This window comes from Apostichopus japonicus, chromosome 10, assembly GCF_037975245.1.
Source record: "Apostichopus japonicus isolate 1M-3 chromosome 10, ASM3797524v1, whole genome shotgun sequence".
Classification (NCBI taxonomy): Eukaryota; Metazoa; Echinodermata; class Holothuroidea; order Aspidochirotida; family Stichopodidae; genus Apostichopus; species Apostichopus japonicus.
This window is the reverse complement of record NC_092570.1, coordinates 3,070,297-3,092,942: the sequence shown is the minus strand read 5'-3', so window position 1 is coordinate 3,092,942 and position 22,646 is coordinate 3,070,297. Positions and strand designations below refer to the sequence as shown.

General features: G+C 36.1%; 1 protein-coding gene across 2 annotated transcripts in view; it reads left to right on the top strand.

Annotated features, from left to right (window-relative positions):
- LOC139974884 (serine/threonine-protein kinase mig-15-like) overlaps positions 1-22,646 on the top strand; it is a 56,331-nt gene that overhangs the window by 21,643 nt on the left and 12,042 nt on the right. The window contains exons 5-13 of one of the 2 annotated variants that reach the window (XM_071982397.1): positions 5,664-5,744; positions 6,198-6,308; positions 8,819-8,909; positions 9,929-10,114; positions 11,259-11,337; positions 13,054-13,220; positions 14,249-14,330; positions 14,711-14,901; positions 18,920-19,003. In XM_071982397.1, coding sequence (XP_071838498.1) covers positions 5,664-5,744; positions 6,198-6,308; positions 8,819-8,909; positions 9,929-10,114; positions 11,259-11,337; positions 13,054-13,220; positions 14,249-14,330; positions 14,711-14,901; positions 18,920-19,003 — 1,072 coding nt within the window. The remainder of the gene's footprint in view (positions 1-5,663; positions 5,745-6,197; positions 6,309-8,818; positions 8,910-9,928; positions 10,115-11,258; positions 11,338-13,053; positions 13,221-14,248; positions 14,331-14,710; positions 14,902-18,919; positions 19,004-22,646) is intronic. The other variant, XM_071982398.1, reaches the window with a different exon arrangement.

Here is a 22,646-nt window from a genome sequence, read left to right as displayed (position 1 = left end):
TACCGTTGGATACAGAGAGGGGGGAAGGCCATGTCCCTCTGGCCAGCATGCTTTCGGGAAACTTGAAATTGAATCATACAGTACGTAGGAGGTTGCATACAGTATGTGGCATCATGCAAGATATCTTAGATGGTTTAGCAACATAACATTAATTATGGATCAGATTTATAATCTTTGTAGACGTTGTAGTGAATATTTTATTGTTATTTGAAGAAAATCTTCCAAGGGTTTGTTGATTTGTTTTGTGAATATAAAACAATTTATGACTTCAAACAGTAAGGGGTGGTGGAATAAAAAATAAATAAACAACATTCTTTTCTCATGTGTTTATATGTCTCTTATTGTTAGACAAACAAACTGAACTACTTAACCTCTCAATACTGACTTTATATCTTCCTGTCAGGCACACCCAAGGATTGTTTTACTTTAGGTAGTATTTACCCTTAACACATGACTCAGATAAAAGCTGTAACCTGCTGGCAGGTAGAAGTGGCTGTAAAAGAACCTGCAATTTCAAAAGGTTAAAACCACATGAATCAGTAGTGCAGAGTTCATTGTAACTGGCTGGTACTGATGGTGGTGTAGATTCTTGTGATATATATATATGCAGGGAGTTGGCCTAACTCAGACTAGCTTTTTTATTCAAGGAAATGAAATACTGAAGTGACATAATTCTGTCCCCTAAGTCTTTGTAATTCCCAAAGGCAGCGTGTAGAATACCAGTGTTTTTTTTTCTGGTTCTAGTTTTTTATTCACAGTTCATGTGTATTGTGGGGGCATGTGGGACTCAACTACATAATAACTCTTTGTGTCAAATTTGAAACTAGACAGCACTGAAAGTCTGACACCTGTTTCAAATAAATGAAGAGGGCATAAAGATAATCGGAAGGGAAGGAAATGGTCTAGGTGTGGAGATGTGTATTGATTGGGAGGTATGGTAGGGGATGGGTGGATTTCTATTGTACCTTTGTGTGACAATAGTTTTCATGTTTATATCCTGTTTATTATAAAACAGACAAGTTACGGAACCCTTAAACTTGTCATTATTAGATCATCATCCCGTCAGGTACACCACTCCCCCCACACCCCCCAGAAGAGTTGTTTTAACCATAGAAGTAGAAAGAAACAAAAGACCTGTCTACATGGCAAGATCAATTGTTGGTCAGAATTGGGTGAAGGGATAAAGAAAGCCTAAAGACTAGGCTCTGTTAGGCTCCTCAAAGTCTAGGAAGTTCATAGAAATTTAAGCATATTTGATGCTTTTTCTGAATATGTTCCCCCACAGTCCCACCCTCCCCCCTCCCACATGACCCCCTAAAATGGTATCCTAGCTGTCGTAGAAAGTCTACAAACGTATTGTACCCATTTCCATCCGATTCTGTTACCCATACTTTTGTTTCAACCCACATTCAATATTGAATGGTTCCTAGTACTTCTTTACGGTTCCCTGAGTAACTTTTGTATTGAGTGTATCAAAGATTTAGCAACACAAACGTTTTATCAGTTCAACAGGATCTACGTACATGACTAATTGTTTGCGGTAAGACATTGACCGTAGTGAAACCAAAACATAACAAAAATAACAGGAAAAATGTGGGTGCCCTTTTCATGTTCAATCTAGTCACCTGCAAAATAATTTATTCTCTGACTTTCCCAGGTACAGCAAGCCAAATGTTATTACTACATGTGTCAAATTACTGCCAGTATTATACACACAGTGATATCATTTAGATAACAAAGGGATTGTGCAAGTTTTCCAAATTATTGCTAAATTGAAGCATTATCATTCTACTAACTGTGAAGACATACTGTATTATCATCATTCGCAAATTGCTCGTAGGGCAAGAAAGTTGTTTATTTAATGACGGGTGTGTAGTGCAATGTTTTTGTTTGAGTTAATTGAGACAATAATACACCTGTACAATCTTACAAATCAAAGACTTACATGCTTGCCTGTAACCGTGGTACTCGAGGCGGCTGTTTTGAGTACAAAAACAAAGAAGAAAAATATTCACAGACAGATAGAAGGCTTTGTTTTTTTAAGGAGCTGATTCTTATCAATCTGTTTTCCCAGAATCACTGTCCGGATAAATCATTGTCACAGAATAAACTTTAATATTGTACTTGCAGCAATGGTTGTGGAAAGTTAAGGATATTTTTCCTTAGGTAAGACGGATGTGCATAAGTTGATTAATATTATATACAGATGTTTAAAATATAGTTGCACATTTATGATCCAAATTATTATATATTTTTATGATCTGTGGACTTGTAAGAGATCACAGACATGGCCAATAGAGAAAGAGAAATTCCAACCTGGGTCAAACATTGTCCTCCAACTATATTAGCGTAAAGTGCAAGTCGTTTAAAGGTAGTCAGTATAGGCCCCAAATTATAGCACAATATAATTGCTAGAAGTGTTCAAAAAACACTTTCCTGGAGGTCTTTACTCTCCAAATTGTTCTCAGACATTTTTAAGGAACACACAAGATGACTGAAAGGTCCCAGTGAAGAAAATTTCATCGAAGGTTGTAATAAAACCTGTTTGAGAGTTTTGACCAAAGGTGACCATATTTGAATATCTAGCATATTTGTCATTTAAATTGACCTTTCCTACACGTATACATTGTCACTTTGGGCCGTTAACAAAAGCTCTTCTAAGCCTACAGTACATTTATTATTATTGTCATTTTTTTTCCTGTGGTGATTTTCATCCTTTTTGACACACTTTTATACATTTTACCTGTGGAAAAGATTGATTGAAATAAATAACTCAATATGGTATTGTAATCTCAAAAACATTTCGTTTGGAAATCAAAGTAGCATGCCTCAAAGGTTGAACTGATTATCAGACAACACAGAATCTAAAGAGTCTGACGTCACGACGAAGAAGACTTGATATTTCTATAAAAGCGTGACATATTCTCCCGCACGTTCGGTTGTTCTATGATGTGATAGAATGTTACGTGGTTCTCTCTTTATTAGGGATAGCAGTGGGAAAGGTTAGCAATAAGCCAGGCTGTTTTCGCTAGATTAATTGATCTTTGGCAGAGTCGAACAGGAACCGTACACCGCTAAGAAAGCTATGAGGAATGTAAAAAGTTGACATATTGAGATATCCATAAATCCATATTAGCTTAAGGATATCATCAGCTCTAATATTTTCTAACTGATATATGGTATTTTGGGCACATTGTGTTTTTCTAGCTAGAAGCAAAAATTGTATGATGACGTGCTCAAGATTACAATTTTTGGATTTTGAAATTACTTCCTGTTGATTTGGATGGTTGGGATAAGGGGGCGAGGGGGGGTGGGGTTGGATGAGGGATGGGAGGATTCCCGCCTATAAGCTCTTATTTGCAAGATAGATCAAAATTTGAACTGGCAATAATGTTTACCCTGATGGGATAAACTGTATTAATTTTTCTTCAATATCCTCCACCCATCCCCTCCTCTTTCTGTCTTTTGTGGAAACCTTAAAACATCTTTAAATTACTATGATAAAAAATCTTCATACCATAATTTCTCTTCTGTTAATTAAAGAACAACATTAAATTGATGAAGGAGAAACAACCTATTTTTAGTGATAGTACTGTAGCTGTGCTCTGATGTAATGGCTGAAAAAAATCCCCCCTACCCCCCCAAAAGACGAAATAAAAAACATGAAAGGAATAATAATTACTCTTTATGTGTTGTACATGTTACTAAACTGATGGAAGAACATAATGTTTAGTGAACATTAGCCATTCATCAAAAATCTTTATCTTCATAATGCAATGCTTAATCACACTAAGAAAATGATCCCTCCTTCTAAATCCTCCCCTCCCCCCACCAAAGAAAATATGTTTAAAAAAAAAATAATTAAGGAGTAAGAATTACTACTGTACATCTTGTACATGCAGTGTGTTGTAACTAAATAAATTTGTCTTCCTCTCCCCCCCCCCCCCCTCCCCCTTATCCCTTATTCATCTGCCTGTATGTAAAAGTAGTTTGAACCAGATTAAATGAGAGTCAAGGTTTTGTAATTCATTAACTTTGAGATAATCTTGTCTTGCCACTAGCAGGCCAGTATTTTCATAAATCAGTGTCGTTTGGCAGCTGTCTTTGTCTAAGTTTTTTATATTTTTTTTATTACAACTCTCTACACCCGAATCAGATTTGCTTTTGTTGCTGGTAACTTCATTACATAGCCAGGTTCTTGACCCTAAAATTTCCTGGAAACCAAAACTTAAGCAGGAAAGAGAGTTTCCCTTAAATTAAAAACATAGGTGTGGTTGGTAAATATGAAAGCTCAAAGTCTGTGTTCCCGATGTTCAGATTGACATTAATCCAACCGAGTACAGTAATTGCAACATGTGCTATTAAAGTTACATGATGTAATGATGGTATTCTTAAAGCAGTTCTAAGAGTATTATGCGTTGGATTTGTGTTTTGCTTTAAAATATCGTGGTACCCTGCACTTTCCACAGCAAAGGGAAGGGTAAGGTGCGTCCACAGTTGTACAGACGGGGAGGGGGTGGGGAGGAACAGGTGGAGACTGTAGGGAGACGGGCAGAAGTACAGTACAGTATATTTCTGTCCCGGTCTTTTTTTTCTCCAAATTTACGTGACAAAATTCAAAATTTTGACCGTTTATCTTTAATATCATTTTTTTTATATCAAAATTGATGTTAAATTGATATTAAATTGATAGCAATTAGGAATTTTTCTTCAATTCTCGAAATATCGTCTTCCAGTCACTGAGTTTTGTATTGTAGGTTTATGATAATCACATAGAAATATGCCAGTAGGAATTTTTTCCCAAAATTATCAATTAATATTGTCATTATTTCTTGATCAAAAATCTCCCTAGTCAAGCTAGTGGTATTGCATTCATTATTAAAACAGAGATATTTGTGGTCAGATATTCTAGAAATAATGACCTAAATCAACACCAAAGCTGTTTGACAATCCTCATCTTTGCCCTTTCAGAAGAAATTGTTTCCATATCCTGTCATCTTCCTTCGTAATCCTAACTGTCCTTGTTTTTAGCAATTTTTTTTTTTTTAGCTTTTTTTTATTTTATTTTTCATCATACACATTTTTTTCCCTGTTTATGCTCGAGCTCGACAGAGAGGATTAATTCTCCCTGGGCCTAATATTGACATGAAGACCTCTTCTAAGTGGAGGCAAAAATTGTTGAGCAAGAGAGAGACTTAATAAGGAGGGTGTTGCAAATTGGCATCATGCCAACTACAGTAGTACATGCATATATTTGTACAATGTCAAAAACCTTGATTTACATTGAATGTTGATTTGTTATTTATGGTTTTTGTGGACTGCTGCTGCTGGTAATATCTTGGGTCATCACAGGAACACATTACCATGGAAACCAAACAGAATTGTCTCAAAAACTGTGTCAGTTCAAAATTAGTGTTTAGCTGTAGAGTATTGATAGAAATGTTTAAATTGTTAATTTCGGACAATTCACTTCATAAATTTCCTCTTTACTACTAGCTTTGGAATGATACTCATAAAAAAAGACAGATGGCATAGCTTTCAGGGAGGGGGGGAGGGGGGTTGGAGGGGGGTGGAATCGTGTTTAATATAATTTATATGTATTGAGTCTTTACATATATTGATATGTGAAAGTAAATTGTTCTGGTTACTTGATTTTCTTTCAGTATTCACATCACAGAAATATTGCCACCTACTACGGGGCATTTATCAAGAAGGCATTAAAAGGACACGATGACCAGTTATGGGTAATGATTCTGTTCTTTTTTAATTCAAGTAAAGAATAATTTCTGTCAAATCACCAGACTCACACGTACCAAAATATAAAAAGGAGAAGAGAGAAGCATCTGTGTAAAATTATTAACGATAATTAGTTTTGATCTAATCCATGACTTTTGAAAATTATTCTGGAAGAATCAAGATGCGAAGTCTGTTCATTTAATTCTTTTGTTGGTAAATTATGTGAAAGCGATCTGTTTATATTGATGGTGGTTACCTTTTCCCAAAAGATAATGGAATATTACAAACACAGCTGTATATTATTGATAACTAAAATGTAAAGAGGAAGGTAAAACAATAAAGTCTGGAATTTATGAAAAAAAAGGAAAAAAGAGTGATCAGTTTCCATAGAAAGCTCAACAGAAAGATATCTATAGTCTCAAAATACGCAACGTTTCTATTTGGGTTTATTATGATTATAGCTCGTTATGGAGTTCTGCGGAGCGGGGTCGGTTACGGATCTGGTGAAAGCTACCAAAGGAAACAGCCTGAAGGAAGAATGGATTGCATACATCTGCCGAGAGATACTAAGGGTAAGAGAGAGGCAAAATTTATGCATCGTCGTTTAGGTTAACCCTGCACATTTCGAGCGATGGGGTACGGGGTGATACCGGGAACGGTATCAAGGGCAGGTAGCCTGTTAATTGCTTCAACCCGTTCATTCTTATTTATCATCGTTATTTATCATCTACGCAAACTCCTCATTCAAGAACGATAAATTCGCTCATAAAATACCGTCCACATTTCACTGTCCTAGAAAGTTGATGATGTACAACCTGAGCTTACAAACTGAAATCATTTCTCTCTTTCAGGCAATATTTTGGGAGAGGTAGGGGGGGGGGGCTTTTGTTGTAATTTTCTGAGTTGTTTATGCCAGGTATTCAGAGCTTCCCCTATCAACAAACTCCAGGCTGCAAAGGATGTAAACAGGAATTGCACATCAAATCATTATTATGATTCAAATAGTCCTCTGGATTAAAAGAAATCGGTTATTTTGGATGGCGTGACAACTCAGTGATTGGTGGCCTTGCATTACTTTGCAATTTTTCTCTAGAAAATAGACATATAGTTTCATCAAGATTATTCTGTGCACTCTGCAAATAACTTGACCACTTTTTCGTAGACTATGCAATGCCAGCGAGACGGTCATATCCTGCCAATCTTTAAAGTGCAATAAAGTAGTGAGAAGCAATACACAGCCAGTTGCTATGTGGCACAGGCTAAGGTCAAAGGTTATTGTGAGTGGGTTGTTGGTGGCCTTGCAGTACTTTGCAATTCTCCTCTAACTAGAGGACAAAGTTTCATTAAGATTGTACTTTGCACTCTGAGAATATTTTTCCATTTTTCGTCGACTATGCAAAATGAGCGAGACAGTAATTTCCTGCCAATCTTAAGGTGCAATGTAGTAGTGAGAAACATACACAGCCATTGTTATGTGTCACAGGCTAAGGTCAAAGGTCAGAATTAAATTTGTGGGTTGGGGAGGGACATTCCAAATGCTTTTTCTTGAAGCTCATTTAAAGATTGGCCTGTAAGGATATAAATAAATTTGGAAGAGAAAGCAGTTGACTGGGAAACTATCAGCAAATTTTGAAATGAACAAAAAGAAATTAAATTTTGGCTAGGATGGGAGACAACCCCAGTGGCCTTTGGAGGGAAAAGAAAAAAAAGCAGAAGCAAAAAATATTTACTCTAGATAGTTTATTAGAAGGTTATTATTATTATTCAAGTGGAGGGGGAATTTATCGATTAAAATTTTTTAAACATTTCACTCATGTATCTCCTCTTTATTAACTGTAGGTAGGATTTTGTAGGAACAAACACACCATAAACAAACAAACAAAAGCAGGTGATAGAATTTGCTAAATTGTAGATATTAAGCTGATTCTCTCTGGAGATACTGGAAACTGGAAAAGTTTGACAATTGGCGTTCAAATGGCAATAAAATTGCTTTTACACCGATAGCGTTGGAACAATACTTGACCCTCCCCACCCCCTGTCAAGTTTAATCCTCAGGAGTTGAGTATAAGTTTGTTACCTTTAGGAAGTCAGTTGTTACGTTCCTCCTACGTTTCATTTTCAAGTTTCAAGAAGATGGTCCAGAGGCAACTGTAATTTTGAAAGATGAAAGAGGCACTGCACATACTCCAATTAATAATATAAATATTATTGTTATTTATTTTTTTTAACCATTTTAAAATGGTTAAAAAAATCATGCTTACCAAGTCATCAAAATATTCAAACTGAACATTTCAAATTTCCTGTCAAAAATTGAATAGCAAATGCTAACATCAGTCTGCAGAGAACAATCTTTTTTGCCCCAACCGAAACTATGTCAACCATAACTCTGTGTGTCTTGTTCTGTTTGCAAGATCTTCATAGCCAAAGATAAAATGTAAATAAAAGGGAAAGTAAAACAGTAAGCTTGTTCATAGCAGCAATGGTTTATGTTAGACAAAAGCAGTTTCTCTGAAAGAAAGAAAATACATTGAGTAACAGTACTTATAATGACTAAAAGGAAGGACCTGGGAGCTTTACAGCATAGTGTGCCTAAATTTGTTTACTAACTTGGTCCTTGAAACCCCTGATGGCTACACTATTAGTCCCTCCCTCTTTTATTCTCTCTACAACGGTAAAGAGAGTAAAATAACTACCACTACCTCTCTAGGTGTTCATCGATTAACCGTTGGGCGGTGAGGTTATGAGCAATTTCCTCGACGAAGGAATTTCTCTCTCTTCGAGGCAAGTATAAAGAGAACGAAAAAGAAAGGTAGGGGAGAGATTTTATCAACTTCCATGCCTCGAGCAGAAAGTTGTTGATGTACATCTTGGCGAATTAATTTCCTTACCAAATTTGTGAAGCGATTGTACAACAAAAATTTGTTTTTGAACTCTGCTACTGGAGTTAGGGAACACACAAAAATGGAGTATTCTACCATGCTACATTAATGTGATGCAAACAAGAAGCCAAAAATTTGTTGCACCTGGACAATGTAAATTGTTTTTTTTTTTTTGTTTTTGTTTTTCTTTGACCTATCTGCAGGGCTTAAGTCATTTGCATGCCAACCATGTTATCCATCGAGACATAAAAGGGCAGAATGTTTTAATGACCGAAGATGCAGAAGTGAAACTAGGTAAGTGATTGTTGTCACACAGATTGATAAAGTTGAGGTATTTGCATCAATACTAATAGTTAAAGATCTAACCGATCTCAGCTGATCGTAGTAGAAGTTTTGGTAACAACAGATTAATTCAGATTGTTTCTCAGTGGGTTCAAAAGTCTCAATTGAATATTTTAAAATACACTGTTGGTGTCTAAGTGATCATACTGTTACTATCTGAATGATATCCGGATATTGATAATATTGCAATATCCAGATATAACAATTGATCTGATATATCAGGTGATCTTGTCGGTAAATATTCGGATATTGCAATCGATCGGTTGTTACAGGATTTTAGTACCATTTTCCATAAAAAAAAAAAAATTATATGTCGTAATTTGAAGTAAGATTAAAAACGTTTATAGTGTTTATGAAATCAGATTAGAAATATCTTTGTTCGAAATATTTGCTTTGCCCCTCAGCTTTGTGTGATATGCATGGTGTTGACAAAAATTTTTGAGATGTTGGGGATTATCACTCACCAGAAACATTTTTAACTCAATCAATTTGGTAACGACAGTTGGGGGACCTTATATATCCATATATGATTGGAAACCGGAAGGCTAGACACTATTTAAAGGGTGTGAAGACTCTCGCAAAAAGAAACGTCTAATGCCGGTAATTTTACCTAGTTTCGAATGAGGTGTTACGGAAGTGTTAAACACTACCATCGATCCCAGAAAATACACACACAGCTTGCTAACATCGGTAATTAGACACTAGTGTACAGTCAGTACATACAGCTGCGGTCAATACCCACAGCACAGTATACAAACGATACAGGGGTGGACATCTCAGGTCCAGCTAAAGATAACAAGGTATCATGTTACATTACTGTCTGCATTTTGTAGCGACACGAACAAAACGTCACTTGCAAGCAACAGAAAGTTAACTTTTTCAGATGGCCGCACGTGGTTTGGGGCCAGTCTTCAATGCCTTTAACGGAGAGGGTTATCATGAATATTCCTGCTTATTTTCTCACGAAACAGTTGATTTTGGAGTCAGTGCACAACTAGACAAGACTGTCGGTCGTAGGAACACATTCATCGGGACGCCATATTGGATGGCTCCGGAGGTTATAGCCTGCGACGAGAATCCCGACGCCACTTACGATAACCGCAGCGATCTCTGGTCTCTAGGGATCACAGCTCTCGAAATGGCCGAGGGTCAACCACGTTAGTATTACACGTCATATGACTGTTGTCTCTAAGATGTACCATTCCATTAATTTGGCTCTTTTTGGTAAGATTGCCAGATTTTACAACAGTATTCCTTTTACAGCTCAATTGCCATGATGAAATTGTTCATTCTGCTGTCCCCAGATACAAAATATCACCAGATATTGAAATCTGATATGTTTGCATGGATACATAATATTATAAGGATGTGGATGTGACCTAAAGATTCCAGCAATTTTGTTTTTCAAAGAAATCACCCTCAGCGAACAGATTATTCTCGGCTGGCACAGCCCAATAAGGCTTGACATATTGAAGGGAGACAGAGAGGGAATACGTCTACCGGAAAAAAAAATTGCGTTTGATGAAATTCTAAATATTGACAGCTGAGCAAATGTTCCAATATTTCAAAGATAAATCCAAAAGAAGATTAAAATTAACCTTGATGATTATGAAATAATTTGAGGGTTTACAACAATCTCCAAGAAATATATATTTAAGATGGAAGGGCATTGACCGAAGAGGTCCGGACATAGAGAGCGCACAGCATTAAAAAGGTTACCAGTTAGTGATAACCACGGTAGATTGAGAGTGCTAAGGTTGTGGGGAGACAGGTAAGCTTGTCACTTGTAAATTTATATCTAAACCAGTAAGTTTCGGATTTTTGAAAGATGAGTAAGTTTATAGCTTGCTACAACTGTGGTGGTAATAAACTTGATCTTTAAAAAGTATTTGGACAAATTGCATACAGGTTTACAATGGCTGGTATTGGCAAGTGAGAAGTTGCAACAACATATACACACACAGACACACGCACACATGTTTGTATTACATTCCAACAGTGGACCCCATTGTATTTTCCATTGTTCAAATCCACGTACCCTAACCTTAACAATACCCCATACAATAGAATTCTTCCGAGGACGTGGTGATTCTTTAGAAATCACAACCGAGGACCTGGAATTCTTTTGTTCAAGTCCTCGGTCAGAATACAAAACAAATGCAGACACACACACACACAAAAACAAAAGGTTCATTGTTTTGACCTTTACTTTTAATTTGCATTTCTGGTTATCATCACTCATACAGATAAATGAAATCAGAATGAAAATATCTTTGATTGAAATATTTTCTTACCCCTCAGCTTTGTGTGATATGCATCCAATGAGGGCACTGTTCTTAATTCCAAGGAACCCACCCCCAAGGCTGAAGTCCAAGAAGTGGTAAGACGCATGCAACAATTATTACTTGAAAAGTTGGTTCGATTTGGATAAAAGCAGTGGGAACAGTTTGCAAGTGGTTGAAACCGTCAAACACCCATTAATTTGTGACTCCTTTTGTGAGATAATTTCTCATTGACAGCTTAAACTAACTTTTCATAATATGAATATCACTGGAACCCCCCTCCCCCCCTCGGCTGAGAAGGAAATAAGTACGTTTAGCTTGATGATATGCAAAGTTTATTAATGGTTGTGCCTGTGTTATCATTTTCAAACTATATGTACATGTAAGTACTTCTGCGATCTATGGAAACCGTGTGGATACTACCCCGCCGTCAAGAGGAATGATTTAAACTTGTTAATTAACTAACTAATTACAACTTGAATTTCTCTTGATTGTCATAGGAAAGGCAATTCGTGCAGGCAAACCGCACTTTCGGTTTCATGGCGAGATATTCAGTCGTCTCGGACAATCAAACAAATTCCAAACAAATACGAGCTGAATGTCTCTCGATTGTTATTGGAAAGGAAATTCAACAAGAGTACTTCCAGGATGGTTTAATGAACAAATGTTTATAAGATCAAAATGTTGTGTAGATTTTGTCCACATGTATCTATGTAGAAAAGATATCTAATTTTCAAAGGATTCTTTTGGGCCTTCCTGGAGAGAGATTCAATCGTCTTGGGCAATCAAACAGTACTAATAATGAGCTAGCTATAAAGCAATGGTTCTACAATTCACAAAAAAGTAATTCTTGATGAAAAAACATCCGTGAGGGATTTGTCGAATGTTAAATGACTTTTGTACCTTATATAGGCAGATCATAACAGTCAACTGACAGAAAAATTATCAAAGAAATCTTTCATAAAGGTTGAAATTCTTGGCTATGGATGAATATTATATCATTTGTTTGAAATATAAGACATTAGTAAGGACAATTCTTTCTTTGTGTGTTTTATTGGGAATATAAATTTTAGCAGCTCAGACACCACTATGCTTTGAAGAGACATGGTTCCCACAAGATATGGAAAATTGGAAAATAATTGATACTGGAAAAGTCTGCAAAAAGTAGAGTAAATTGAACAAAAAAGACTCTCTACTGGGTCTTGAAAGTCTTTGCAATTTGATAATTAAGTCTGGAAAAGTCTGAAAAAATCTTCATTGGAGCACTTCTGATAGATATATTTTCTCGCCTATAAAAAGTTCTTATTCGGTAAAAGGAACATCTTATGTCCTGAGTGTCAGTTTTGGACAGATATTCACCTGTGATGTATATTTGTCGATCAAAGCTCACCACAGATTAGCGTTTGCAGTTAGCATACATTTTGCAAGACTATTTGCTATTGCCTGTTGAAGGTAGCTAGAATTTCTTAACATTAGGTCCCTCATTTAAGTGTGTAAGCTTCACAGTAAATGGTATAACTATTATTTTATCTTGAGAAAGTCTGGAATTTTATTCATTTAAAAGTGAGGGAGCTGTTATTTAGAATATATATCTGGCAAAGGAAATGGAATATATGAGAGATGATATCTGCATTAAAATCAGAAAGAAACGGGATGAAATTCCAAGAACCTGTGTTGTGTAATGCCAAATCTCTGCAATGTAATTTTTTATATTGATCTTCAATAATATTTTTACGTTCAATATCGAACCACCTGAGAATGGATGAGAGAGTTGATATTCATGTTACCCTTTCTTCTTTCCTTTCTTCTTAAAGGAACAAAAAATTCACAAATTTTATAGACAAGTGCCTGGTAAAGGACTACTATAGTAGGTCAAACACACAGCAACTCTTGAAGCACCCTTACATCAAAGATATCCCGAACGAGAGGCAGGTACGAATCCAACTCAAGGACCATATAGACAGAACCAAGAAGAAAAGAGGTGAGTTTTGTTTATTTGTGCGTTCTTTCTTACCTATGCCAGATCATCCCACAGGCAGATGAGACAAATTATTATGCAGTCTCAAAAGGAAAATGGTTTTATTGCTTCTGTTTAGAGCGACAATCCACAAACCATAGGACGCAACCTCAAAAGTGGGTCGCGAAATTTGTTCGGTGGGTCGCAAGAATTTTCCAGATATCTGAAAATTTGACACCTGCAATTTTGTTGTTGCTAGGTGTCATGCATTCTAAGCCTCGATTCTGAGGACAGGAAGGGGGGGGGGGTTGGTGGGCCATGACACAGTCCTCCTAGAAGGTCTGTGGATCGTGGACCTACAAGTTTAGGGACTACTGGGTTAGAATGTTTGCATAATACAGTCAGCTACATGGAAAACTATCACCTGTCATGTACATAGAAATATATCAAAAATGTTAAACCCATTGTGATGTGACCCGAAAGACCAGTCCCATACTAAGTGAACGCAGCGTATCATGTCATCGTTCTGCCAGGATAATAAGTGAATGCCACATTCGAGGCACGCATAGTTTACGTGCTGGGTCATTTCATTCATTGAGGCCATTCAGATATGTCCATCTTTCTCGAACAGGCCCCATGGACCTTTTCAGGGTCTGCGTTTAACTCTGGGTGTCTGTGAGGGCTAAACGGGTCTATGGGTGTCCACCAGTGTAACAGTGGCCTGTAAAGGCCGAACAGGGACCCATGAACATTTCTGTGAATTACATAAGCTATCAAGACAATCTGTACAAGACTAAGAGTGCCTTCCCTGGCAAGGAAACCCAAATTTTCTTGATCTCTGTCTCAACCATGATGGGTCATCTGCCACATTCTGTCACTATCCATTGGGGTCTCTGGATGGAAAATGAGACATTAGAATTAAGGTCATTTCATTAATAAGCTAGCAATGGCTCTTAAATGATAGGTAGATAATCTCGGCCATTTATTACAATTTTATTTTAATATTTTTTTTGATTTATTGTTATCAATTTTGTTTCTCTTTTCTTTTGCAGTCGATGACTCTACCACAGACTATGAGTATCACAGCAATGAAAGTGATGAGGATGAAGCGGTGGAAGATGAGGGAGAACCAAGGTAAGATACTCTCCCTCGCCTCTCATCAAGGCTATCAAGAAAAGCTGTTATTATCTGATACCATGAGGTGGAAAAAAAACAGAGAGGAAAACAAAGACAGTCTCTCGTCTGGTATTTCTAAGCCATATTTCTAAAAGATGAATATTGTAAACTTTGAACCAGAGTACAATGGGTTCCTTTGTCTTACATATCAGTAATTTAACTGAACCCTCTTTCCAGTGGTCAAAATTTGGTCTGGATATTTTCATCCACAGGTGGGTTGTCTTCTCTACGTTTTGATTCCTTGTTCAAAATAGATGTAATTTTTCCAGGTATGATGTTTCCTGTTTTCCTGTGATTTTCAAAGTTTCGATCTAATGTTTCTTTCTTTCACATTTCAGCTCAATACTCCCCGGGCCAACCGAGTCTACTCTACGTAAGAATTTCCAGAGGCTACAGGCGGAGGAGGGGCGGAGAAGAGGGCTGGATGACCCGAGGCCAGAGCAGGCCGAGATAAGTCCAATTCCGAGAGAATCAAGACGTTCTGCTGCTGAACAACAGAAGAACCAAGGAAGGCTCAGTCAAGCGATAGGTAAGCTTCACTTTATGGAACTTTATGCTAAGTCCACTGTTTCAGCTTTAGGTTAATGTTTGCAAAAAAGAGAAATGAATTCTAAATTATTGTCTAGTATTTATCTGGAGTTCGCATAATACTGTAAGCGATCATCCTCCTTCACTTTTCAGTTGTGCATGTCTTGAGGTAAATGTTTACGTCAGCATGATGAGTGAATTGTAATGACAAGCAGCTAACCAGTTTCAAATAATTAAAATACCACACCGGTTTTTTGCAGTAATTTAGTCCCCATCCAATATGCCCATTCACCCTCCTTATTCCCCTCCCCCTTCTTCCACCTCTATATTTTGTTTTAAATCTATCCCCATCCCTCATTCAGTAAGCATCCACTATACTAAATAAAAGTTTGTATAATAAACATGAATGGATATATATCAGAATGAACTTCTATGCCCACACCCCTGCCCCACCCCGGTCCATTTCAGTCGCATTCCTCAATAACACTCCTCTTACCTTTCAATAGATTCATTTTAAAATCATCCCACTTAGCCTCTGTTATCCGGGGGGGGGGGGGAGGGGAGAAACCCATTTATAATTTATAATTCATTCATATTCATATTCTGAAAAGTTAGTTAAAACTGACTATAACTTCCCATTTTGCACCTGGCTTGCCTGTTTGTCACCCTAGTCTCCCATTCCCCTCCCCCCAACTAGTCTCCCATTCCCCTCCCCCCCTCTACGTCCCTCCTATGTAGGAGTCGTTCTTAAAGAGAGTACATGAGACATTACTGAAATAGGATCACTAATAGATAGATGGTCTCATCTGGAGAGCCACTTAGACAATTTTAGTCTTGCATGGAATTTTCAGCATATTCACTAATATGGAATGAGATATGGAACGTAAATATGGATGCAATTTGCACGATAGATTAGGAGCTAAATCTCTGTAGTTCACTTTCTGTTTTTTATAACCTGTTTAGTTTTCTTATTTTAGCCTTCTTTTTATTTAGTTCTTTTAGCGATGCAAGAAAATTTACTCACATTTCCAATTTCCATGCAATAACCAAGCATTATTAAGTGAATTCAATCACCACACATTAAGCAGATATAGGGTATATAAGTTTGAAATCCTCAACAGGAGGAAGGAATTTTTAGCAAAAACTAAAATGTTTGGGGAGGGGGGTTGGGGAGGGGAAGGGCAAGGGGAGAAAGTTGTGAAATGTAGGAGAGAGTGAGAGCATTTAAGATTGAAAAAAAAAACTAAGAAGTTGGAACCATTTTAGTAGTGTTTAACCAACTGAAAACTTTGAGACTGGTTAGCAATATTTGTTATGCATGAATATTTCATTCAAGGATTACATAAACCCTGTAACCCCCAAAATTTGACCCCACAATGTTTAGTTAATATACAAACAGGAAATGTTTTTTTTGGGGGTTTCACAGGCTAATAGCTGCATTGTAGTGTTATCAGTTTTCCTGTTATATCCGATTCCACTAACATATTATTTCCTTGTAATATTTTGGAAGTTTTCACTTCAGAAATGGCTCCCTCTCAAATTTTGGTTGAAAGTAAATCTGTGACAAATAGTTGTTATGAAACTGAAAAGTTAAAGTTTGGTAATATCCTGTATTTTGGATCAAATGACTGTTTTGGCATTTATTAAAATGTCATTAAATAATTCATATACAAAAATTATTCTCTTTCCAAAATGGGGAATTTTAATATCAGCTGGATGTGTCATAACTGAGGTGTGATTTTTTTTCAATAAAGTTAACATTTAATTGTATGTAAGATAAGTGTGGCTTCCGACCGTGTGACACCCCTAGAAATGGGAATTTAATGAAATAATTCCACCAATCATAGAAAGATTGGATATCCGTTTTGATAGAGTACAAAAGGGGTGTTATTCCTGAGGACGGTGGCTCAAAACCTGTTCTAGCCACTAACTTTTTTTTCTCCAAAATTGATTTTAAAACTTTCCAAACTGTCTGTTTTCTGTCCATGATTTAAATATGTAACTGCATGAGAGGAAAGGTTTTTGCTCTTTATGGAATATTTTTAAGTTTTTATGTGTGTTTTTACCTAGGTTGGACAGTTGTCATACTGAGCTTTTTTGATACCAATTAATTTCTGGTCAATTTGAAATGTGCATTTTGAATCAAGTAATCTATTTCGAGGTAAACAACATTAAAGTGTCCAAATTAAAGTGAATTACTTACAAAAGTTGAAATTGGAATTTGTCGATGTAATATAACGAAACCCCTTTAGTTCATTGATTGCTTATCAAAATATGTTGAACATGGTTTGGAAACCTCAATCAATACTGTAGATGGAAAAAATGTCGTTATTTGCCATTGTTTTGCCCTGTTTTCATCACACGTCACCCAAGAGTTGCTTGCAAACTGTGAGAGGCTGAATACTGTATGTAGAAGGGTGGAATAGTCTTCTGTGCTGCATTTTTCTGCCAGTGGACAAGATGTTTTTCTGCACTTACCTGTTTTTTTCCTCACTTACCTGTCTCCCCTCAATTGCTGAACACTTGCAACTCTAGCTTTTGGGATACATCTCACTTTCAATCCCTCATGAATCTACCAATTTGAAGAATTTTGAGTTGCTATCCCCAAAGGTTATGTTTGCTATGGTTTTCTGTCTTGAATTTGTTTGCTATTTCTGTGAGGTTAGAGAGGGTCCTGGAGTGAGGGTCATAGAGGTTCAATGGCAAAAGGGGAGGCAGTGTTGCTGCTAAACAAAGAGAAAAAACAAACAGTATTTTAGGTTTTTATGAGCACTGTGAGGATTGCATTTAACAACAACAAGTGAAGCACAAAAACACCAACTGAATAGAAGTTTAATCATGGGATTGTCAAATATTTTGTTATTTTGATTGAGTATATTAAATGTGGGCTGTATTTACAGTTGAAATGTTGTAAAAGATGTGATGAGAATGAACTTTTAATAATGTCAGTTTCTGCAGCTTAAACTCACACTTGCAAGTTAATTTAAGATGTGACACTACTGAAGCAAAAGCCTCCCAAAACAATTTATTGATATTTGGTAACAAACACAAGGCTTTGTGTTATCGCTGCATGAGTACTGATGGTGTACAGTTATTTGCTTGTCTTTTGTTATTGACCTGAAAATATGCTTCAAAATATAAACTCGAATAAAAGTTCAAATCTTTTCAATTGTTTGCATATTGCTTTTAAACTTGTTTCCAGCAAATATTGGCTGTCCTGTCTAGTGCTAGTTTTTTTTTCTTCTCATGATTGTGAAAATAGTTTTTCTTTGTCTTTTCTTGTGTGTATTTTTCTTTTGATATGCTAATGTCCATTTTAATTTTGATGAAATATTTTACTACTGACCTTGTAGTTTAAAAATCTCTGTGCTGTTAGTTTTTTTCTTCCTAAGTCTAAACCAACTATGCTTTTACAAAGGCAAATTTTTAAGGATGTTTTCTGGTTGTCCGAACAGCAAATTTGGTTATGCCCAAAAGGTGAGATGAATTAACAAAGAATGATCAACATGCACACTGTAGGAGATGTTCAGTGTTGTGAATAGGACACCAGCTTTTGGCCAGTAAAACTCACTTTTGGGTGAATAATAGGCATACCTCTTGCTTTCATTCTTTCCTTTTTGTTTTTTTAAATTTGTTTCTGTATCTCCAAAGTTACCAATTTATCATTTTATCCATTGGAGGGTATTGAGTTACAAAGTAACGTTATTGTGATATAAACAGATAGTCGTCCACTGGACGACCCTGAAAAGCTTATTTACGTCGTCTAAACAGAAATCTGGCCGTCTCGGATAATCGGGGGACTGCAAAACATTTGTCCTGCTTTTATCACTATTCATCTACGTTCATTTTGGCGACAAAAATAATGGATAAACCACCATGCAGTGTACAATCGTGTTTAGTTAGAAGAGGATAGAAGGAACGCTTGACATATGTAGCCATTTTGAATGAAAAAAAAATCTACCTGAACAATTAATGTAATTGAAGGAGGTATCTATTGTTTAACGTTTGTTACCTCACAGAGGATCACACACCACCAGCAACACCTTTATTAGTGGTGTCAATGGAGGCACCAAAACCGATGCCTTTACTAAGGCAAAATATGGGTAAGTCTTAAAGGTACCGTGCATGACCTGGACAGCTCCCTCTCTCTCACTCAGTAACCATTGCATGAAAACTGACGTCGAATCAAAACATGCGACTATGAAATAACTTCTTCTTTTTTTATCTCAATCTTCTTTTTTTGTTGCTGTGGTTAACATCGCCTCTCATTCGACTAATTATAATACTTTACATCATATATTTTTTCTCGGCAGGAATTTTTTTTAATTATGTATGGGCTAGATCTAAATATATGTCTCGTTACCTCTAGGTCTAAGGGATTTAGGGCCAAAAAACGTTGAATTTCTCGCTGAAGCCAGTCTCCTCTTCATTCTTAAAGCAAGAATGAGACTTAATTTTTTGACGAGATGCATATGCAGTGATGGAGTAATAAAAGCATATTATACAAATTGAACCATACAAATTTAAAGAATTGTGCTTTAATATCTCAGAAATAAAATGGTGATTGATATTTTACATATGATCAGAATAGCATTTTGAGATCAGTAAACTATAACTCATGTCAGGTATTTCATAGAAATACATTAGCCTCTTTTCTCCCCCCTTCTTTGGAGGGGGGTGTTTTCTCTTTGGGGGTGTAGCAAAGTACACACTTTTATGGTATATTTTTTTATCATAAGACCCCTATTTTTTACCAATTATTCTATCAATCAGAGCATTGGTTTTTTTATTCTTTGAATACTTCACCATGTATCCTTCATCTGTTTTTGTTTTGGGACAACAATATCTGGTTGCTTTACTTGTATTTAAATCTTTTAATTATTTTCATAATGGTTTTTGGTTATTTCCAAACTTTCAGGGGTTGTGTGGATATTTTAGGTTTTTTTTTGGCACGAATTAGTGGGAAGCATGTTGACGTTCTTTGACTACAAATTGTTACCCTGTGATAATTTATAGGGAGATGGGGAAGGGGAGGATGTTTTGAAGGAAGAAGGGGGGAAGTTAGTAGCATTCTAGATCAAACTTATCTAACTGTAGTGCAAAGGATAGTGTAATGCAAAAACAAAATGGCCGACAGTTTGGAACAGAGCATTCTTAGACCAAGAATATCAGAGAGTAACAGCCCAATTTTTTTTTCTTGACCTAACCTTACCCTATGAAGATAAGTTTACTTCCTCTGTAGATAAGATTTAAAAAGTTTGCTATGAAAAGTAGAGTTGTCACAAATGTTACATGGGTACCTAAAAAGGAAAATTACACAGGTGTTGGCGAGGAATTTCTCCACGGTTACATACGTTTCGAATTATGACTCTTATGCATGTATGATATGTAAATCAAGCATGGCTATCTACAGCACACAGTCAGAGATCACATAATCGCTTCACCCATTGAATATATCTATAAACTTGGTGCCAGCTTCTCTCATAAACTGTATCGGGAATGATGTCAAATTTGGAATTCCGAAACAGAATTACGGAAACCTGTTTTGCCAGATGTAGGTGGCAATTTGTTGCCACAGAGCTTTTCAAACTTACTTGTTAGTATATTCCAACAGAAGAGAAACCTGTAGATTGCACACTGCTTGCAGATGTTCAGAGGTACTTGGCAGAAGAAAAGACCAATATGCATATATACTGATTTTGCCTCTGTCTGAATATTCAAATTACTAATTATATTTGTCTTTTGAAACTAATAAAAACGAAATTTGCACTGAAATTATGTCACCATGGCAACAGTTCAATTGAGTCATTTTATATATCGGCTGTTATTGTGTGCTTTACTTACCGTGTTAATGGAATCAGTTTTACAGTTCCTGCATGACTGAATATTAATATGATGGATTCACCCATTTTCCAAAGAAAGGGGAGAAATATATATTGGATGTTTTCAGCTCGGTTCAAAAAGTGAACTTAGATATGACTCTAAACTTGTGCACACGTACAGTATGTCTTTGGTTAGCAGTTACAAACTTTAGGTGAAAAAAAATGTTATTTTCATAATATTTGAGCAACTGTCAGGCCCATAAAGGATCTTTGTTTCCATGGAGATATTGTGTACTTTATGACCTATTTTGTATGCATTCTATGAATCGTGTAGAAGTTCAGCAAACTTGGGTAGAATTCTGGTATACAACTGCAGATCAATTTTTCTTCAAATTGTATTTCTACCTCCATGGAGCTATATTTTTTGGGCCATTTACGGACTGTGCTCTTGGAGGGTTGGGAGGGGGGGAGAGGGGGAAGTGTGGGAATAGTATTTTGTCTGAATGAAAGATGGTACCTACTAGTTGCAGTTAAGTTGTGTCCAGTGGAAATAGTTGTTTTTTGAAACTTTGTAACAAACTTTGAAGTCACTGCTAGAATTTGAAGGTATCCAGAATTTCTCCAGATGGGTAGGGTAGAGTGGTAAGGAGGAGGAGAATGGAAGAATAAAGATCTTGGTGATTATTTCACAGTGAAAGAGTTCTAATGAAGAGGTGCCTTAGTTGAACAAAGCATCATCTAGGATTCCCATGGACATTTAAAAAAAAAATGGCGGGGGGTATAGGGTGGGAGTTGGCAAGGATGCAGTTGGGTTGGTGTTAAGCAAACAATAGTCATAAAGTGATCATATGGTGCAATTCATCTAAGGACATCTGCAGCTTCCCAGTTCAAATTTTTGTTATACGGGAAATGTCAGGTTTTAATATTTTTATTTAATTATGTACAAATGTATGTTATAATTTTATACTGTATATATCAAAAGCCTTAAATTATAACAAATTAATGAGTATATCCACATTAATGATGACAATGTTACTTAATAACCATTTAATCTGGTGATATATCCTGCTAATGTAAATAAAACAAAACACATTGAATACTACCAATAGGTTCTGGACACTTTTAACAAAGATAACTTTTAATGGTCAAGTTACATTGTCATTAACATCAAACAAGAATGCTTTTGTAAAAGGTAGTTTTAAAAAGGAATCAAAAAGACACAACTGTCATATTTTTCTTGTGCTGACATAACTCAAATGATGTGGATTGAAGAAGTCAAAGTTTTAAAAGTACATGATCATGTCCTATTATTAAAGATATTTCACGATAAACACAATTTTATGCTTCTTCTTTTTATGCCTGGAAGTCTAATTTGACATCTCAGAGTACTTCAGCAGGCAAACCAGCAGAAGAGCTTTCCATTAATAATCGATACCGATTTTGGCACAATGACCCTCAATATTTTGCATAAAATATTGACAAATTTATGCCGATTATATTAATAGCAGAAGTTTCCAGTTTATATTGATTGGTTTTGCATATTTTGCCTTAGCGAATATTTGCAAAATATATCAAGTCCATGAAATGGGATGAAACACCTTGAAAATGACACATTAGATTTAATACAGTATTACATATTTTACAATATGATGTCAATATGTTTCAATATATAATATATTATTCTGACTAATCTCCACATCAGTGCAGAACATTTTCAGCTGGTGGTGAGAAAATTTCGCTCTCAAAAACATGTTGACAATTGTATTTCAATTTTTTTTTACATATTTTGTACTTTACAAACCTGAATTTGATAAACTGAACTACTGTATAGGTTCATTTGTGTCAAAGCGCTTTTGTTTGAAAAATTTGATTTCATTATTAATTACGCAGAATTTAACTGTAATCACGTAAGCTAGATTCATTC